This window comes from Eucyclogobius newberryi, unplaced genomic scaffold (genome assembly GCF_026437365.1).
Source record: "Eucyclogobius newberryi isolate DKJ021-1_F unplaced genomic scaffold, fEucNew1.0.hap1 SCAF_14, whole genome shotgun sequence".
Lineage (NCBI taxonomy): Eukaryota > Metazoa > Chordata > Actinopteri > Gobiiformes > Gobiidae > Eucyclogobius > Eucyclogobius newberryi.
Window position 1 is genome coordinate 14021401 of NW_027315768.1, and position 21421 is coordinate 14042821.

The 21421-nt window shown below is 40.9% G+C and overlaps 1 protein-coding gene across 1 annotated transcript; it reads left to right on the plus strand.

Moving 5' to 3' along the window:
- Positions 1-12527: 12527 nt before the first annotated feature.
- nr4a2a (nuclear receptor subfamily 4, group A, member 2a) lies at positions 12528-18169 on the plus strand. The gene is made up of 8 exons (XM_072444365.1): positions 12528-12696; positions 13169-13819; positions 14307-14747; positions 15081-15210; positions 15305-15468; positions 16002-16204; positions 16331-16509; positions 16622-18169. The coding sequence occupies exons 2-8, from the start codon at positions 13418-13420 to the stop codon at positions 16876-16878; spliced, it is 1776 nt and encodes a 591-aa protein (XP_072300466.1). The 5' UTR covers positions 12528-12696; positions 13169-13417; the 3' UTR covers positions 16879-18169.
- The last annotated feature ends 3252 nt before the right edge of the window (positions 18170-21421 follow it).

Here is a 21421-nt window from a genome sequence, read left to right on the forward strand (position 1 = left end):
TCAAACCTGACCTGACCAGACCTGAAAAACTGCACTCTTATTGAAACTATACTATATAATGTAATAATTATACAATTCCTATATTAAATTAAGTATATTTCAAGCTAAGGAACCTCTGGAGCCCCCTAGAATCTTTTGTGTCCTGACCCTTGGGAAAAAGTTCATGATTAGGGGTTAGGTTGCATCACACGTGCACGTGGTGGTGTGAGTCTTGATGTAAGTGAATATCACTCCACACTCTTCAAACTATTTCAATCTCCTGTGCACTAAAATACCTCCAGACTGATAACAATTTGAAACTTTTTTTAAAAAAAATAATATATTTTTCTTTCAAAACACGTTTTCGGTTGTTTTGTACATGTCTAATCATAGTTTTTGTCAAAGAAATAAATTGTCTGTGTCTCATAAAACAATAGGCTCCTGCTATTTGAACCGGAATCCTTTCCTATAGAGTAGCACCTTAGCAATCCCTTTTTTTAACTTTTGTTGGGGCAAATGTATATTTTTGATTATATATTATTTCACAACCAGTATAAGGTTAAGTGTTAGGTGTTAGGTGTTAGGTGTTAGGTGTTAGGTGTTAGGTGTTAGGATTAGGACAATTCATTTGCTTAGGGGTTTGAGACATGGAATGCTTGACCGAAATGCTGAACATTTAGGGAGACCTTTGAGTCACATGGTCCATAATTAAAAAAATATATAGTAACTAATATTTCAAAATTAGAATAACCACAATATCCACAAATAAGTATGAGCAGCAATAATACTTTGTACATTTTCTTCACTTTTCTACACCAGCTCCATCTTTGCCGCCCCCTTGTTTTTCAAATCCTTTCTTTCAATAGAAGGAAAGAGTAGGGATTAGACGATCAGCTTTCAACCGAATAATACGACCAAATGAATAAAAAAAGAGGCCAAAAAACATCAAAAGATGCTCCGACCAGCCACAGAGATGATTGTTGTAGTGAGTAACAGTAACCACTGCAGGATCGTTGCACTTAGTCAATGAATTAGTCAATTTTATTTGTGTTTTTCGTCGTAGCAAAATGTAAAAGTGGCTCATTCCAAACATTCTGCGGCTCAGCGCTTCAGTGTGGACAGACCCAGCTCCTCAGAGACAGAAGCTTTCATTATAGAAAAGGAGTTATGCAATGGACATTTGTGGTTTCAGACACAAGCTGGAGGAAACATTGAGGGTTGGGATGACTGTTAGAAGTGAAAAGATCTGCTTTTGAATATTAGTGAAACTGTCTTGTCTAATAAAGCCTACGGGCCAATAATAATAATATTAATAATAACAATAATAACAATGATGATGATATTTTTTGTATTATTCAATTTAAAAATATTGTGTAAAATTAGATTTTTATGTTGAAGTGTGCTGCACGGTACTGTAACATTAGGTAACAGTATTCTTAGTGTGATGTCATCTTATTCAACCAGGAAGTAAGACAATAAACCACAAAAAAGGTCAAACTGGGGGAAATGTTTTAAAAGGTTTAGCAAAAACAGAAATACAATTATCTTAAATGTGTTTTAGTCAAATGAGTTGTCCAACCTGTCACTTTTAACTTTATCAAGGTTTATTTTCTTTTTTTTTACAAACAATAATTCAAAAAATCTCTTATATAATGGTGTGTTCTTATATTACGACCATTGGAGCTGGGATCAAAGGACTAAAACTGACTAAAGATGTGTCAAACGTGTATCATAGAGAGATTTGAAGTAACGACCTGTGATGTGTGGTACATTGTCACACAGTCAGATTACTTTTGAATGGAAGTGAGGTGTAGTATTTATCTTATTCATATTTCCATTGATTTAACATTAGGCTAGGATATTACATAATGTTTCACGACACAATCTTAATCTACACATTCATGCATTTTCAGGTTACACACAACTTTTACACAGGAAACAGGATTAGCAAACCAGTTGCAGAACTCCAAATAGTCAGGCACCGAGATACCAAATTAATTCAGGTTAATGTGAGTAAAATGAGTCCACCTTCAGAACCAGTGATGCCATCTCTATACTGCAACAAAAGTAAGTATTTAATGGATTTTCTTAAGTTGAGAGGTTTAGCACAATATAAATAAAGTTTGGGATCAAATTACAGTAAACTAGGATATTTTGAAGCTAGTCAAGCATTTATGTTTTAAAATAAGTACCGTAATAGCACACAAGCCCTAATTTCTGTGCATAACTACAAAACCAGAGAAGGCATATGACTTACATTTGTTTTATTAAAGAAAACAACAAAAATACAGAGTGGATTATTAAAAACAAAAGGTTTCACAGTTCACAGCAATGTATGAAACTATAACAAACATAGCCTTACACAGGAAAGGAAAGCAAGAAACAAAAAAAAACATAAAATCAACATAATACACGGTGAGGTTTTGGCATTACAGTTGCCAAATGTTTTTCAAAAAGAGTAGGTTTTTATTACTTTATGATGATTTTGATGGATCATTTATAATTTTGTACCTCCTTCACTTCCTGGAGTAGGCAGCAACCAACTCATGACATCAGCAGGTGGAACAAAGCATTGTGAGCTCTAAAGAGTCAGAAAATATAGAAATACTCAAATATAATCAATAGTTGGTGAAGTTTTGAATGAAGTGACAACAATAATGGGTAAACGTTTCAAACCGTCGATGACACAGACTCTTTGATGACTCTCTGAACACATCCAAACCCGCAGATTCAAACCCGTCTCTCCGCTGACTAATCGAACAGCAGAAGGCGGCTCCTCGGCGGCGAACAAGCGAGCCGTGACCCCGTGATGATAACCACATCATCCCACCAGCGCCTGGCCTTATCTCCCCTCCGCGCTCGTCCACGCTCTGCACGTTCACCTGCTCACCGGCTCGTCCCGCGACTCCCGCTCCTATAGCATCGCACACCAAAGGAAAGCAGCCATCCATTTCATTGTCACATGACTCCGGGGGACACTGCATATTAATAAATGCGTTTCATTATTATGCATATGTCTTTAGATTTCGTATGATGGATTCGGGGGAGACGGGAGCCATGCATTTTCTGTGACAGAGCTGTCAAACGGCATCAAGCCCCACCGAACAATACATCACCTTCTTATTTACATTTCAAAATACTGTCTTTGAGATTAATCAAAAATCCGCATGTGGCACACTTAGCTTTATGTAAACAAAGTTGACTAATTGTGTTCTTAAGTGAACAACAAAGAAATGACAAAAGACATGGCCACTCAAAGAAACAGTGTGAAGTGGGATTTGATGAACTGCCTACATCACTCTTATGATTGATTTCATTTATATGCGGCTGTTGTTAGGCAATTATTACATATATGCCTCTGTATTACTGAACATGGCAAGGTGGACGTGTAGTCAGCCAACCACAAAACGGTTCTCTGTGTGGCGTCCTGTGCTGTTGCTATCTTCTATCAGCAGTTAGATAGAATAAAGAAATACATTTAAAAAATCACTGATAGATAAAAACATGGGCGTGTCTTTCATTCAAAGTCCATTGTTCCTTGTTTATATGGATCATTTATAAAACACTCTTACTTAAAGGACACACATTATGCAAAATAGACTTTGTGGAGCGTATAATCATGTTATAAGATTGTTTCCTCATCAATGCGAAATCTGGAGTTTTTTTCTGGAGTATATTGCTTCATTCAAATTTGTTTTATTAATCCTAATTACAAGGTGGTCTTCTCTGATCACTCACAAATCACTCTGTTTGAATTTTCCCTGGATGGTTGCGCCACAGGTGAAATCTGGACTTGTCCTGCGCAGTTGGAGCATCCATGTTGCCAAAGTGCTTCTTCAAAGTGTTGTTTTTTCACTGTTTATTCCCACTGCTGACAGCAGAGGGCGCTCCAACAACTAAATATCTGTTTGGAAATTAGGGTGTGGTTTGTGAAGTGCGTTTTCCAAAGGTAGAAATATTTTAAATTAGAAAATGTGAAACAATTACCTACGGTATTCACATACATGTTTAAAATTTTAAAAATGCATAATTTTGCTTAATCTTTCACAGGCTGTAAGTGACAAAGGCATAACGGTGACAATAATCATTTTAACAGTTCACAAAGATAAGGTGAAAAATCTTCTGTTTCTAAGAGGGCTGCTCCACGTCTTAGCCGCCCTGTGGCAGACTGACGGGAGAGAGGCTGCCAATCTGCGCCATCCTCCAGCCGCCACCAGTCACTCACACACCACATTCATACAAAGGCCAGGTAGATGAAGAATCTAACCGCTGACCTTCAGATTGGTGGGTGAATACTCTAACTACTGAGCCACTGCCGCCCCAAAGAATAAATAAATGTTTTTAAAAAGTCCACACCTGACACTGACTTTTGTATTTTAAATTGTGACACTGGAATTCCAAAGTCATTTTCTCCAGCCACATTCACGAGCCTGTAGTAAATGTTTTAGGTTTTCTTTGTTTTACTATGAACTCAATGGAGCAGGAAGTCGAACAAAGCCACCTCAAGCTAAAAACAGCCACAACAAGCAGCCATCCCACTTCAAGCCTTATCACCCAGCTCCTTATCAGAACTACAGCTAATCTCACTCATTCTGTCATCATAGTCCAAGCAACAACACACAGCGCCTCTTTGCAAAACTGTCTTGAACTCTTGGAGCACTTGGATCAGAAGAGGAGCAGAGAAATCCTTCCATCCACGGACTCAGAGGAGAAAGCCTTCCAGATTATGGCAAAGCTGCGGCTGCTTCTCCCTCATCCACCCGGGGACACTTCAGAGGAGCCGAGCTGGGCACACTCCCGAGCAGAGAGAGCAGCGAGAGCAGCGAGAGCAGAGAGAGGGACCAAACAGGACTTGGAGCTCAGAATCTGTGGATAACCTTGTGGAGAGCAGATTTATGGCCATACAATAATCAGCTAGTATAAATGGGGGATGGAAGTCAAAAGGAAAGTGGTTTTGGTATAGGGCAAGAATGTGGAATAAAGATTGGACAAAAAGATGTTTGGTTGTTTCTTATTTTGTATTATTTTTTCCTCTCTGATTATATGATAAAGTATTTTTTTCAAGTTTAATAGGTTCAGTGTGATATAAGATTTATAAGATGTAGAGGGTTTTTTTTTAATTGAATTTGAATTTCATAAACACAAACTACCGTATTTTCCGGACTATAAGTTGCACCAGCCAAGAAATGCATAATAGAAAAGAGAAAAAACGTATATAAGTCGCACTGGAGTATGAAATAAGTAAGTATGCAAGTGTGAAAATAACAAATAATATCGCATATAAGTCGCTCCGGAGTATAAGCATATAGTATAAGTATAAGTTGCACCCCGGCCAAAACTATGAAAAAAGGTGCCAGTGACTTATAGTCCACAAAATATGTTATCTGTGTCTCCAGATACAAGGTAAACATGTTTTTTTTTTAAATAAATAAAAATACTTTCACTGATATCAATTGTAATATTGATTTATTTTTCAATCACAAACCAGTGAATATGATGGTCAAGTTGTCTCTTTTATAATTTGGTTCTCAAGATGATTCTCAAAGCAGAAAGTCTCTCATTTGTTTTCCCAGATTCAATGACTAAATCCAGTGTGTTTAAAGCTCTGTGTCCTCTCTCTGATCTGAATAATCACCACCTAAAGCCCAGATCCTGCACCAATCATGAATCAGTGCAGCCTCTGCAGCTCAGTGAGCCTGGGAGCCTGGATGAGAAGGAGCTGGACATGAACCATGGCCTGGACAGAAGCTGAGAAGGAGAAACACTGTGTGCTTCCTCTATCTGCAGGTTATGTCACTGGCAAGCAAACCTGTCCAGCAAGATGAGTTCTCACAATACTGTGTTCTCAGACTCATTAGAATCCATGTATCCAGGCTCTCACTGTAATGATTGGACTCAAACGGCCAGTGGTGTGGACACTGGACCAATCACAGGGCAGCATTGTAATTTGGGCAAAAGGTGAAGTTCCCAAACAAAACAAAAATGGAGACGGCAACGGACCTATATTCTTGGCAGAAATATGGACTATTTTAAAAAGTATAAAAGTGCTTTGTGCATTTGAGGACTGGAAAGAGGTCTGTGCTTTTCTCTCTCCAGGATTTAACAAAGGTTTGATTGTTCCACTTCACCCAATCAGCATCAAATATTCGTCATGACGTTCCTTTTCTTAATTGCTTTCAGTGAGAGCCTTTGATATTGATATGTGCAGCACTGATCAATGTTCCCCACATTTATCCATCTGGCATTAGCAGCCAGGTTCAGTGATTGTACTTTCTCTTTTAAACCAGTGAGACTGCAAATGATGTACTCTGCCTTTAATTGTCGTCACTTTCCCTCAAATCTTTCTGAATGGTTCCACATCTCCCACACGATCCTTGTTTCCTTCTCTCCATTCACTTTCCAAGCACCATTCCCAGGTATCAAACTTAGTGTCAGGGGAACAGCGCGGGCCTGCAGGCATCCTCCTTTTAGCTCCCCGTCTTCCTCTTCTCCCCATTTCCAGATTCCTCCACTTTACAAGCTCAAATGTCTACTTAATATGCTTTAATGCCTGCTCTTTAGCGCTGGGGAGCTTTCCATCACTTTTATACACCTTTATATAACACACTGTTAACTAGCAATGCCTTACGGAACAGCTTGTCTTGCAGCTGGAAGGCGCCGGCGTGGCATGATGGAGCTACCTGTTCAACATTCACAATGAGACGGTAAAATGGGGGATTGGGGGGTTCACATACTGCTGCTGTCTGAATCCGTCTGCTATGAATATGCATGAATCACAGTGTCATGACATGCTCGGTAATTGGCAGAAACATTAGTAATGACACCGCCGGTATCTAGCCCCTGCATATTCAAAAGCCGGGGCAATATTTCTCCCCCCTTTTTTTCTGGAAGTGGAAATGTATTCGTGAGCTGCAGGTGTCCCCCGCGCCACAATCAATTGGCGCGGCTGGATCAGACCCCAGTGAAAATCAGACAAATCATTAGTTTTGTTGCCAATCTTCTGTTGATTAATCATAAATGTGCTTTAGACGAGGCAGGGGCAGAGCCGTGGCTCCGGTGTAAGTGTTATGAATGCAGACCTTTAGGACACCGATATACTGTGTCATTAGATAGAGCTGGGATGTATTGGTTAAACGGCCGGGTCCTGATGCCCACATTGATCTTTAGCATAAGTACGGCAACACAAAGTTCATGTAGAGATCACATCAGAGTCATTCCTTAAAGGTGCATAATGTAACTTTTCTGGTGAGGGGTCCAGCGTCTGCGTGTCTCACTGGACATGTCATTAACTTAACTGTTAGTTAACGATTTGGTGTGACAGGAAACAGGAAGTAGCTGAAAAATGTAAAGCAGGTGAACAAACCTTTACCAAAGATGTCATGGCCTTACTTGGAACATTCCATTATACATCTTTAAGTTTATCCAACTTGCATTAGATATGTGCTGTATACATAAACAAATCACTGAAAAACATTAATTCTTACTGTGAGTGGGGTTACTTTGCCTCTGACGTTTAACTCCTGGAGATGATTATGTTTAATTTAATATTATGGAACACTCCAGGCAAAGTATTGAAATAGAAATGGAAACAGAAGATGGACAAGGAATGTGCACTAATACTTCTTACTTACTTCTTTTACATTTCATGGTAGCATTTTACTACACTTGTATCAGCCTAAATAAAGCATGAACTAAGACTTCAATCATAATGAACAAATAGTTTATAAAAGGTTATTCAAACTACTTAATTAAAGCTAAGGCCTTGATTAAGTCATTACTGAGCTTGAATCATTCTTAATAACTATATAATTAGCACATTATGAATTACATCTTTCTTTGTGCTTTATTAAGGCTAATTAATGTGTAGTAAAAGTGGTGCCCATTTCCCTTGATCGTTAATTTAAAACTATTTAAATGTGCTTAAATAAAACTCAGAACATTAGTAACATTCAATTTTAACAGTTTTCAGAGAGAAGAAGGAGGAGGAAAAAAGCCAAGGCAGAAGGAAAAGCCCTATTGTTGTCCAAATTGTAGCCTTTTCCCACCCCCTTTGGGTTGGCTGGTAAAAACATAGTACTTTACCATCTTTATTTTAATTTAGTATATTATGAGTTTAAAAAAAAATTACTTCCACAATATTACAATTCTATAATTTACTGTTCACCACTTCCTATAACATCACAGCTCAAACCAATGTATAAAATTATAATATTTACATTTACAGCATTGGTTTTGTCTAATTAAAATGGTAAAAACAGCTTTCCTTCACACATGAGTTATTTATTCAAAGTCCGCACTAAAACAGTCAAGAAAATATACATTTCAAACATTATGGAGTACTAACTTTTATTTATTTTCAATCAAGAGCTCACTTTAGAATGACTGTCGATTAATTGTGCCCATAAATGGAGCGTTAATTATCCCACAGTAAAACGGGTAATTAAGCTGCTAATTGTGTTTTCATTCTCAAATCCAAATGGGAATCCGTGCAATGTGACCTGCATACTTGGAGAGGATGGAGACGAGAGCGGGGGAAAAACATAAATGCTAAAAATGCTGACTACAATTGTGTAACTATGACATCCTTACTGGAAATGGAATTGGAAATGGGCCAATCAGGAGACAGGAGACTGCACAGTCTTAATGGGCCAAGGTTAATTAAAGGTTAATTGTGAGGGGGAGGGGCCTGATGTATGGCTTGTGAACAATAGTGGCCTCTAGAGGTGTTTCACGCTATAGTACGCTATAATACGATGATTTGATACCAATATTACGACGAGTATCGCAATAACGATCCAGATCTCTTGTTTAGTGTAGATTTGTAAATGTTTTATACTGTGCACTTTGCCCCAGGTCACCCTTGAAAAGAGGTCTTGAGCTCAGTGGGTTAAATAAAGGTTAATAAATAAATATTGATATCAAGTTTTGTATAAAATGACTATAACCCTATAACCCTTTTTTAAAATGTATAATTAATACCTATTTTATGAGGAATTATTGATAACTATTTAATTCAAAAATAATAGTAACAAATATAGACTATGCTAAAACAATGGCAAAATAAAATATGTGTAAGAATTTAAAAAAAAATCTTAATAAACAGTTTGTTCATTATAGTGTCTTTGTTCATACTTTATTAAGGCCAATGAAGGTAAAATGGAAACGTTTGATACATTGGATTAGCTGTGTATTTGCTTCTATTATTCTTTTTTATTATTTGTCAGTATCAAACAATAATTTTAGTTTGCATTCTCCCATCACTGCCATGCAGGCGTGGGGAGTGAGGTATGTTCATTCATGCGTATTGTAAATGAGATAATTGGGAAATACACACAAGAATTCTGTTGAAGGTCAGACATTATGCAGTTTTAACACAAAAAAGTGCAGTTCATTAAGTTTATTTTCGAGACCATGTCGCCACCGGGACTTTTACCTTTTGACTCTTGCCGTCCACTGCGTGATGTCATCAGGTGATCCAGGAAGTGCCCAGGTCATTTCTATTGCGTTTACGGTGCGTTCACACTGGTCATCATTCAGTCCAAACTTGAGCCCATTTTAGTCCTCATGTGGACTTGGTTTGGTCCTTTTTCTAGTCCTTGTTTAGTCCTGCTCTAACCCTGATTTTACCCTGAGTTATGGGCTTAGACCCGGTTTAGTTCCAAGTTTGATCCAGTGATAACAGGACAAATGACACGCAGAAAGACATGAAAATAACAGGAACAGGTCAAAGACTTTAACCTTTAATTATAATTATTGATGATCACTCAAAAATATACAACCGTTTCCAGTGATTCTACACACATAACCAATAACGCTGGATTTAACATGGGAAAGTGGCCAGTTTTAAGCTGTCCAGGTAAATGTGATGATGCCAAACCTTCAGAGGTTTATACAACAGATGAGATGTTTATATTTCCTTTACCCTGGGCATTCCGAGCGATCGAGAGCATTCAGCCCGCCTCGTACTCACCTGTCACTCACCTGTCCTCCTGACGTGAAAACACATCACCTCAGCTGCAGCTCACACTGAGCCGCACATGTGGGGCAGGTTGTGCTCATGTGGGGCAGGTTGTGCTCATGTGGGGCAGGTTGTGCTCATGTGGGGCAGGTTGTGTGCATGTGGGGCAGGTTGTGCACATGTGGGGCAGTTTATGTGCATGTGGGGCAGGTTGTGCTCATGTGGGGCAGGTTGTGTGCATGTGGGGCATGTTGTGTGCATGTGGGACAGGTTGTGTGCATGTGGGGCATGTTGTGTGCATGTGGGACAGGTTGTGTGCATGTGGGGCATGTTGTGTGCATGTTGGACAGGTTGTGCACATGTGGGGCAGGTTGTGTGCATGTGGGCATGTTGTGTGCATGTGGGGCATGTTGTGTGCATGTGGGACAGGTTGTGTGCATGTGGGGCATGTTGTGTGCATGTTGGACAGGTTGTGCACATGTGGGGCAGGTTGTGTGCATGTGGGCATGTTGTGTGCATGTGGGGCATGCTGTGCACATTAGGTTGGATTAATACAAGTGTATTGTTAATGCGACTGGACCAGTTCAGAGAGAAAGACAATGTTGCAGCTCAGTCGAGTTAGTTCACTTCAATTTGTACTGTGAATGCAATTTTAATGCTTCAAAACCATGAGCGGAGTTGCTTTTGATTGTGTAAGTTGTCTCCAAATCGAAGACAATTACAATCCTATTTATGGTATACTATGGAACATTCTGGGCAAAGCCATGACATCCATATCAGCCGTCAAGAGGGAAATCTACAAATGTGAATGTCCAAAAACTAGTTTAAATCATTTAGTGCCTTAGTCTTTTGCAGTACATAAAGGTGCAAGATACAAGTCCTATAGTAACATGAGTGCAACGCATGTATATATTGTACATAAATGTCTTCCATCTATGCCCCATCTCCTTGATCAGATGCATAATTCCTCCACACATTTGCATTTGTTTCCAGTTTCCACACTCACTATAGCCCCAAGTGCATGCATCATTCTTTTTTCCCTCTTCCCCCCTTTTCCACTGCACTCCTCTGACCACAGCTTGCTACAAGGTGTTAGCCCCAGATTAGCCGCCGCAGATCTGGACTTGGCAAACAATGACGAGTCTCCGGTCTATTATTTTTGTATTCTGCGTCAACTTTGAGCAGATTTTTTTGCGTCACCCGAACCATTCTGCCGCCTCATATCTCCCAACTCCTCCCCCCACAGTCTCTGACAACCACTAATGACCCCCTCCTCCTTCGCTTTCTCCCACTTTCCTGCCACTACAACAGTATGAATAGGCTCACCCCACCTCGCCTGCACTAAATATGGAACACAATTGAAATTGAGAAATCCTGTCAGCAGATAAGGTATAATAATATTGACCTATGCTTCATTAGGGGGGATTTTATACCATGATGGAGCCAGTGTAGACTCATCAAAACGTCAATCTCATGTTAAGACAATAAGGCAATAAATGACATGGCGCTACATGAGGGAAAGTGTTGTAGAAAGTGGATTTGCAGGGTTGCATTTTGGAATTGTAGACAAGGACATGGAGCAGGCGATGGCAAGTATGTATGTGATGGTTCTCAAAGTGTGGTCAGAAGCCCCCTAGAGAGCACTGGAAGTAGTACAGTGGGGTAAAAAGGTCTGCACTTCAAGCACTTTTTATGCAGAGCGTGTATGCAAATGAATGGAAATATACAATTTTACACACAATGAAACACGTTCTGTTCATTAAAATCATCTTATGAGTGGCAAATGTACCAATATTGGAACGAGCAACCGCCATGTTTTTAATGATTTGAACTAAATCGGGCACATGCCATCACTCATGCCGCTTCCACACATTTTCCACACTTTTAATTTGGATATTTTTATGCCTGTAATTTATGGAAACATATTTTTTTATGAATTATTTATTTATTATTTTGTTTAACAAATTTTATCTGAACATGAAACTTAGCATGCCAATATTCATGTTTTCAGTGTCTCCGAATGTCTTTATGTTAAAATAAAACGTTAATACTTAATAACAACTAAAATATGGAAGCCTTAATAATAAAGCAAAGACTTAATTTATAATGAACAATTAGTTTATTAAGAATGATTCAGGCTTATAACTACTAAGTGAGTTTAAAGTAACCCTGAATCAGTCTGTCTAAAATCTTTTTTAATTCATATTTATATCTTTGTTTATGATTTATTAGCACAGGTGTTACAAGTGTTACCAAATAAATGAATAAAATGATAAATCCATGCATTGTGACTGACTTCTAGCCATAACCAGACTAACAAAATAGTCTTTCCATTGAAATTATACAAGGCATAATTAAGTTCTACCTTAAACATCTATACATTTATCATAATGATCCTATAGAGCCACCCACCATAAGCCAAACATACCCTCCCTGGAAAAAAAGAAAAGAGAAAAGTGACAGTGGAAGGCTTGAGAAAGTGCAGCCCGCAGCGGATTGGCCCCTGCGTGTGTCGACGCCGATGACGTAGGGCGCCGAAGCACGTGGGCAAGGGTATCCAGAGCTCACATAAACAAAGCCACATTGGCCACTCTGGCTTAGTACCGCTTGTTCCGCTGTCAGTGCGCGCTCGGACCCCGCGCAGACCGGGCCATTGTGACTACACACTCCACGCCTCATTCTTGGACACTTTTTACCCTTTTATGAATGCGCCCTGTTTTCGTAACGCATGGATTGAAACCGATACGCCTCGTGAAAAGGTAAGAACAGAGCCTTTCCCTGTGTATTTTCACGCCTCTTCTGTGTTTGAGGTCTTTTGTATTGTTATTATAGCCTTTACAGACACTTTTCCCAACAATATTTAATAATGCGCTGGTTTTGGATATTGTTTTTCATGCGTAATTGGACGTTGCGCGTGATTGTGACCAACTTATGCAGGCGATGTCAAGTGCTTTTTTTATTTTGTGTGTGTGTGTTAAACTTCGGCTGCAGATGCACAGTGAATTTAGAACTCAAATAATGCACAGTTTTGTTTTGCTTCTCCAAATGCAAAAATGTTAGGTGTGTAAAGTAGAAATACGCGCGCTATGTCTGTCATTCTTACGCAGCTGCAAAGCGTGTGTGGCCATAACAGAAGATCATTTGTCCACAGAAGAAAGATGTATTTCATTTCACAACTTAACGAGAACTGACATAGTTTTGTGTGTGTTTTTTTTTTTTTTTTTGTATTAGGAGAGGTCCAGAACACAGCCGCTTTGTTGACTTCTTCTGACACCCACTCAACTCTCCAGCCCGTCCCCTGTCACCGCCAGACTGTCAGAAGACTCGAATCCACGCAAGGCCAGAATTGCATTTAAAAAAAAAAAAGACTTTACAGAAAGCTGCGTGGAGCTGCTGCGGTGGTTCTGTCCGTGAACGGGTGTTGAGCCTCCCCCCCCGGCGGCAGTGCGCGTAGACCGTGGTGCGTCGTGCCGTGCAGCCATGCCCTGCGTCCAGGCTCAGTATGGATCATCACCTCAAGGCGCCAGTCCTGCATCCCAGAGCTACAGCTACCACAGCGCGGGCGAGTACAGCTGCGACTTCCTCACGCCCGAGTTCGTGAAGTTTAGCATGGACTTGACCAACACCGAGATCACTGCCACCACGTCCCTGCCGAGCTTCAGCACCTTCATGGACAACTACAACAGTGGCGCGTACGACGTCAAGCCGCCCTGCCTGTACCAGGTGCCGCACGCGGGCGAGCAGTCGTCCATCAAGGTGGAGGACGTCCCCATGCACGGGTACCACCAGCAGGGGCACCTGACAGGGCCGACTGAGGACATGATGGCGCACACGGGGCCTATGTACTTCAAGCCCTCCTCGCCCGGTACGCCCAACTTCCAGGCAAGGATTTTCCTTTAACGTTCCCAAAATACGCAATGGATAAGTCAGAAAAACACGCACCATCCCACACTATCTTCTAATGAAAGCCGTGAAAGTTGCATGCTTTCTATCTTATTGCCTTTATGCGGTGTACAATCCGTGCAGGGAACCGCTGACATTTACCAAGATTCTAAATGCCAAATGGTGAAAGGGAGCAGCCACTGAAATGAACGTGTTATTTGTCATTCCCTGCCTGCTGCTCGTGACATTTAGAGGAGACGATAAGCACAAAATGCATTTTAGTCCCAGACAGTGTTGTTTGGGTGCAGAAAAAAATATGAGAAAGTAGCGTAAAATAGAACCAGAAAAAATGGTGTTCATTTGAGACTAATCTGGATGTAAACAGCAATAACGCCTGTAAAATGAATATAAGATGTTTGTAGTAGAACTGCTCTTGAATAGTAATAGTAGAAAGTGATGTGTTCTCATGTAAACTTGCGCTGTGCAGGTGCAGCCCAATCACATGTGGGAAGACCCGGGCTCTTTGCACAGCTTCCACCAGAACTACGTGGCCACGCACATGATGGAGCAGCGCAAGAACCCCGTGTCCCGGCTCTCCTTGTTCTCCTTCAAGCAGTCTCCTCCCGGGACCCCCGTGTCCAGCTGTCAGATGCGCTTTGACGGCCCGCTGCACGTGTCCATGAACCACGACAGTCACGGCGGCGCGCAGAGCTTCGCGGTGCCCAGCGCTCTGAGGAAGCAGGCCGGACTGGCATTCCCGCATTCGCTGCAGCTGGGACACGGACACCAGCTGGTGGACAGCCAGGTGCCCTCCCCGCAGTCCCGGGGCTCCCCGTCTAATGAAGGGCTGTGCGCGGTGTGTGGCGACAACGCAGCGTGCCAGCACTACGGCGTCCGGACGTGCGAGGGCTGCAAGGGCTTCTTCAAGGTGCGCGTGTAAAAGACTTTTATCTTATAAGAAAGTGCTTCAGCGTTTGATTCAGCTGGAGAAGATACAATATAGAACTTACATTTAATCCTAAATGAATGAAGTGCAAGAAAGATCCCTCTGTGTGCAAAAGCACTAGGCCTGAATGTCACAAATAAACAGTAAAACTGTGCATGAAACAAATATGATAATGGCATGTTTATTTAAATAATTCGTTTTCTTGGCAGATTTGACTGTTTTTAAGATTATACTTGCAAAACAAAGTCAGTCAAATTGCTTAATCTTTAAAAAGGCCTTTGATTTTCTGATGTTGTTTCTCTCCTCTTTCCACAGCGAACCGTACAGAAAAATGCAAAATACGTGTGTTTAGCAAATAAAAACTGTCCTGTGGACAAACGCCGGAGAAACCGGTGCCAGTTCTGCCGCTTCCAGAAGTGCCTTGTGGTGGGGATGGTCCGAGAAGGTGCGCAACATGTCTTTTTAAAATGTATTTTACTTGCGGTATGTAAAGGCCTTGCTGTTTACTGACTGACATGATTTGCTCTTTTGTCTGACAGTCGTTCGAACGGATAATCTGAAAGGTCGCAGGGGGAGACTACCGTCCAAACCCAAAAGTCCCCAGGAGCCGTCCCCGCCCTCGCCCCCAGTCAGTCTCATCAGCGCTCTTGTCCGGGCCCACGTGGACTCCAACCCGTCTATGTCTGCGCTCGACTACTCCAGAGTACGTCCACAACATCCCACACATAACTCCCAAAATAACTGAAACTGTCAGCATTTTATTGTGTCGTGGGAGTTTTATAGTTTTACGCACTGAATAAATGACTTTGGATGAAAACCTAAAAAAAAAAAAAAAAATCAAAAAAGAACCAACACCTGAACCTTTCTGCACTTCATGATGTATTTGTATGGCAGCTGTCAGTGAGTCTTTTAAATGTTAGAGGCACATATGCTGCGGACAATGGACCAGTAGAGCTGACATAGATCCGCCATTACACCTGTCAATCAGCGCACAAAGGCACTGACCATCTCCTGCCATGCGCCTGTCACTCTCCTGAGCCTGAAAGCTGTCAAATGCACACTGTCAAACCTCCAAAATCCCCCTGCACTGCTATCTTTAATTAACACTCTCACCCAATAATTCGCCATCTCCCTTTCCTCCCAATTTCACGCCTTATATATTTTAAAGAGACCCATTCTTTCTTTTTTTTTTTTTTTTTTTTTAATAACGAATGTCTTTTAATTGCTCCCTTCCAGTTCCAGTCCAGCCCTGACTTCCAAATGAGCGGCGACAACACGCAGCACATCCAGCAGTTTTACGACCTGCTCACCGGCTCCATGGAGATCATCCGGGGCTGGGCCGAGAAGATCCCGGGCTTCTGTGACCTCCCCAAACAAGACCAAGACCTGCTTTTTGAATCCGCCTTCTTGGAGCTGTTTGTGCTGCGTCTGGCGTACAGGTAAAACCCCCCTCTCCCCCATCTCCTCCTCCTCCTCCTCCTCCTCCTCCTCCTCGTCCTCCATCATTACTGTGTGCTTTATTAGCGGCTGGTAATTAGAAGTTAATGGCGGTGGGTTAATTGCAGGTCCAATCCGGTGGAAGGGAAGCTTATATTTTGTAACGGCGTGGTCCTGCACCGGCTACAGTGCGTGCGCGGCTTCGGCGAGTGGGTGGACGCCATCGTGGACTTTTCTTCCAATTTGCAGGGCATGAACATAGACATCTCCGCGTTCTCCTGCATCGCCGCGCTCGCCATGGTGACAGGTGAGGAATGCAAAAGCACACAAAAAAATAAAAAATTAAAAAAAAAGAAGAAGAAGAAGAGTGTTTGTGATAAAGCATCTTATTGTTGTTTTTTTGTTTCATTTCTTTCCAGAGCGACACGGCCTAAAGGAGCCAAAGCGAGTCGAGGATCTCCAGAACAAGATTGTCAACTGCCTCAAAGACCAAGTGACGTTCAATGGCGGCGGACTGAACCGGCCCAACTACTTGTCAAAACTGTTGGGAAAGCTGCCCGAGCTGCGCACGCTATGTACCCAAGGTCTGCAGCGCATCTTTTACCTAAAACTAGAAGACCTTGTACCGCCGCCGGCAATAATTGACAAACTTTTCCTCGACACGTTACCTTTCTGAGTCTTCGACCAACACAACAACAAGGACTTCCAAAAGAGACTGATGGAGGGACTGAATTATTGTTCTAATTTGTGAATAGAGCAGGAAATGGATTCGTGTTATTATAGGCCTTCTTTGGATTGTTCGGATTTGACAGAGCTCTTACACTTTATTCTAGAGGGGGTCCCAAAGATGTCTCGCGTGTCGTTGACGTCAGATCACATGTTAATTTATTTTCCAAAAAAGTGTACAAATAATTCATTTCACTTTCTTATTTATTTGAACTTCTTGGCGCAAAAGAGGTGGATGTGGCCATGGCAAACGTTAATCGAACTCTTACACATTCACGAACAAAACGCACTCATCACCAGGCACTTTTTACTCACTTTTACGCATTCGCCGACGCTGCCATGGCAACAACAGACCTGTTTCCCCGCTCTTTTACTTTCCTTTACCTGGTCTGACGCCAAACTCTCTCCGCAGACACCTTTGCGCAACCCCACGACTGATGTATAATACGTTGTGTATAAATATACGCTACCATTTGCGCACACCACGCTGTATATGACAAATAGATGATGTACAAAGTTTGTTACGATTGACTTTTCTTTCTTTCTTGCTGCCTCGTGCCTATGTGTATCTGACAGCCCCCCCCCCCCCCCCCCCCCCCCCCCCCCCAGTCCACGAAGCATGTTCCTTCTTTTTCTCCCCCCCCCGATTTTTGTTCTTATAGGCACTTGCTGAGGTGATGTCTATATCAAACATATACCGGACACTATGTAGTCTGCTAGATTTGATACGGATTCTTCGTAGTTTTCTTTGGTTTCTTCTGTACGAGGCGTTATGTGGCAGATTCTTCTCATGTGTATAGAGCCCCGAGGGACCCATGGTGTTTGTAAAACTGTCAGACATTCCTTATTTGTATGTGCTGTAAGTATTGTTGCTGTTAAATATAAACGTTTCTATATATTTATGATTTATATCGCCAAGAGCTACTCTTATTACGCATGGTGCAGAATTGGGTAAAAAAAAAGAATATGGACCATCCCGCCGAGCACGTTGTGTCTCCATGTTTTTTCCTTGTCTTCTTTCTTAAAAACGTCAATAGAGGGCTAGTTCAAAGTTTTTTATATTCATTTATTTATTTATTTGATTGGTTGATTTGCCCCGCGACACTTTCTCCGTAAAAAGCCAGAAAAGGGTTTGTGTTTTCGTTCGTTCGTTGATATTGCAGCTCTGATCCAACACCTCCCAGAACTTTAGAGAGAAAGAAGAAATATTTAATGTTTACAAATAAAACCTTGAAATCAAATCGTTTTCTAAATAGTTTCTCTCACTTTTAAGTTTGCTGATTGTTTTTTTGGTGCGTCACAGTGCAACAGGCCTGTGCGCTCAAGTCTCCAATGCCTTTTTTAAAAGTGCAATAAAAACTGAGGATATTTGGATTTTGGTAACTTTTGTTATCATATATTGTTTTTGAATATTTGAGATTGATTTTTTTGACATGTTTTGTAAGTCGTAGTGAGGCTTTAAATTAGTTAGAGTGAAACTATGCGCATAGATTTATATTTTTTAAAATGTAATCTATACGAATCTCCATTTGAATTACAGCACGATGTTATGAAATCATTTTGATTTTACCCTTTTAAAATATAATTTGGTACGTTTTTATTTATTTTATTATAGTTTTATTTTATTTTATCGACACATTCAAGCAACTATTAAACGGGCCTGTTGCGCTATAAGAAACAAAATAAAAATACGCAGAGTAATTTTAAAGACAAATCAATCATTATGAACATATATGAGGAAGTTTTGTTTTTTATTTACGAACGCACGTTTTTGCTGCAGTTTTTAAGTCCTTAAACATGACAATTCATCCAAATCCCACGCGTCTTTCTGTTCCTCTTTCCCCCAAACGCGCAGCCTTCATTTTATTTATCATCCATCGTTCAACAATTCTCTGACGAGTTTTAAAGTGTGACTGTGCGTGATATCAGAAGCAAACCAACTGATCCAGATTCAAATCCCCCCCAAAAAATAAAGACCAGGTGTGAGCTCTGATCTCTGGCACGTATTTGATGCGTAATTTTGACGCAGAAACGCGACTTTTTTGGCCCTGCGTAATATTTTCTCTTACACAGCCACTACTTTTATCGTGAATTTTCCCACTTCTTCACCTCATTTGACCACTCACACCGAGTGACCAGAACATAAAAAACCTCTCGTGCTGATTTGAACGTTCTGTCACGCGCCCTCTCCTTCCCTCTGCGCACAACTGACGCGCGTGGCTCCGGGACTTTGCGCTCCACACGCTGCTTCTTTTTCTTCTCTCTTGCGCCCATTGTTCGTCACGTGATCAGGACGCACGCGGCGGGGACAAGGCAAAAGGGAACAGCGGGTTTTGTGTGTGTGTGTGTGTGTGTAAGAGACATGCCATCGCCAGGCGGATGAATTGTCTAAATAATGAGCTCGTCAGCGCTAATTCCAAGGCAAATTGGGATTACACTCAGAAGCAGTTTGCTGACATTTAGCAGATCTGTTCCAAAAGGCTTCATTACGATGTCACAAGTTTCCAATATTGACTCAAAGTACAGTTAGACAAATGGAACGCGCACTTGGTATTTTTCAGTTTGTGCGCAGTGGATCCTAATGGCTGTGGCCACTCCCCCCAATAAACCCTTTATTCTTACGTTTGAAAAAATAATTATAAGACTTTTACGTGACTGGTGGTTTGCTTAGTCTTAAATAACTTCCATTTTCTGACGCAGTGACATAAAGTGGACCAATATCTGGCATGTACAGGCACTGTTCTGTTAAGTGCGTTAAGTGCAAGTTTAATTTTTGAAATAGGGTGAAAATTGTTCTTTCTGTGCAGTCTAGGCTCTTTAACAATTTGATGCACAGCCATCCATTAAAGCAACAGTCTTTCAATCTATGGTGTAAAACAGTGCACCGGTTTTAAATGCAGTGTTTATTGCTCAGATCTGGCTAAGCTGTACATCGCATCCACTGCAATACAAGAAATTGGACATGTATTGCATCAACTTTGCCTATAATGTTGGCCTAGAACTGTATTTCTCAAACTGTGGTGCATGTACTACTGGTGGTACTTGGACTGCCTCTATTAGGTTCAACTAGAGACAAATGTGTAAATGTTTTTGTCTTGTAGATTACTCACAGTTTAGGACTTTGGTTTGGCCCTCTGTGTTTTTTCCTCCAACAAAGTGAAATACTTCTTTTAGCCATCATTAGGATCATCAAGTTTGTGTTTCGACATATCAGGGACGTTAACCTTACTGTCGTTGCGTGCATTTGCATTTTCCATTTGAACTGAGGTGCAGGTTTATGTCTTAAAGGACATACAAAATTGTCATTACAATTTTTTAAATTCAAGCTTCAAATCAACCAAAGGATTCTGCAGACGGTTTAGAGACATCACGACATCATAAATATTACATATTTTGTCTGTGTGTATGTATATGTATGTATGTATGTGAAATCTCTCTTTTGGTAAAGGTAAAAACCTTGAATCATTTTCAATCCTCTGTCTCTCCATAAGTAGATACTGCCTCAGCTTTTCAAACAAGTGGTTGCACCATATTGCACTGAGAATGTGGTCTTGTCTGTTTTGTGATGTAATTGTATGAAGGGAATTCTAAATTTAACCCTTGGAGAATGATGTCATTGACAATACAATTTAGAAATCTGGGCATTTCAAACCTCTTGCCCTTATTTTTTTTTTTTTTTAATTGTATCTACCTTGGTTAGACCTAAGTTAGACCTGATAAAGTCTGGTTTTAGATTTAGTGGTACTTGTTAAGCCAAATGTGGTACTTGAAACGTTGTAGAATCACTGGCCTAGAATAATAATAATTCACTTTTCCAAAGCCTAAACCAAGTACAGAATTGTAGAATGTAACAATAGACTGTGTTACTTTATTGTATCATGTGTTTCTTTAAAAGATACAGAAGATAAAAAAGATCAATGTGGTATAAGGTAAGCATTCAAAAATGCGTTTGTCATAGAATATATCTTCCTCTGCGTACAGTAATTTAGTCATCAGGTTCTTCTAGTGTGCGTATCCGTGTTTGTGTGTGTGTGTGTGTGTGTGTGTGGGGGGGTGTCTGTGCATGTGTGTGTGCGTGTGTGTCTGTGTGCGCGCGCATGTGTGTGTGTGTGCACGCGTATGTGTGTGTGTGTGCGCGCGTATGTGTGTGCGTGTGTGTGGGTGTGTGTGGGTGTGTGTGTGTGGAGTGACAATGTGCCAGTTCTTTGCTTTATCTGATCTCAAAGCTGGAAGATCACTTGAACTCTAACCTTTGCATTGAGTAAATTGAAAAGGACTTGCTGCTGCAGGAAGCACAAAGGCACTCTGAGTGGATATAGAAGAACACTTAAGAAATTAAGCCACGGGTTCAAAGCTACGCTGGAAATATTATCACAGAGGGAGAAAACAGACTTAAAGTGGGTAGAAAAAAAAGCACATTTCAGACAATTGGAACCTCTGCAAACTAAAATTTTAAATGTTTTGTTTGCAATTTGTTTGAATTTGAAGTCATT

Coding starts and splice junctions, on each gene's coding strand:
- nr4a2a (XM_072444365.1), top strand. CDS start 13,418: ATGCCCTGCGTCCAGGCTCAGTATGGATCATCACCTCAAGGCGCCAGT. Junction 15,469..16,001: donor CTGCGCTCGACTACTCCAGA/GTACGTCCACAA, acceptor GCTCCCTTCCAG/TTCCAGTCCAGCCCTGACTT. Junction 16,510..16,621: donor CGCGCTCGCCATGGTGACAG/GTGAGGAATGCA, acceptor ATTTCTTTCCAG/AGCGACACGGCCTAAAGGAG.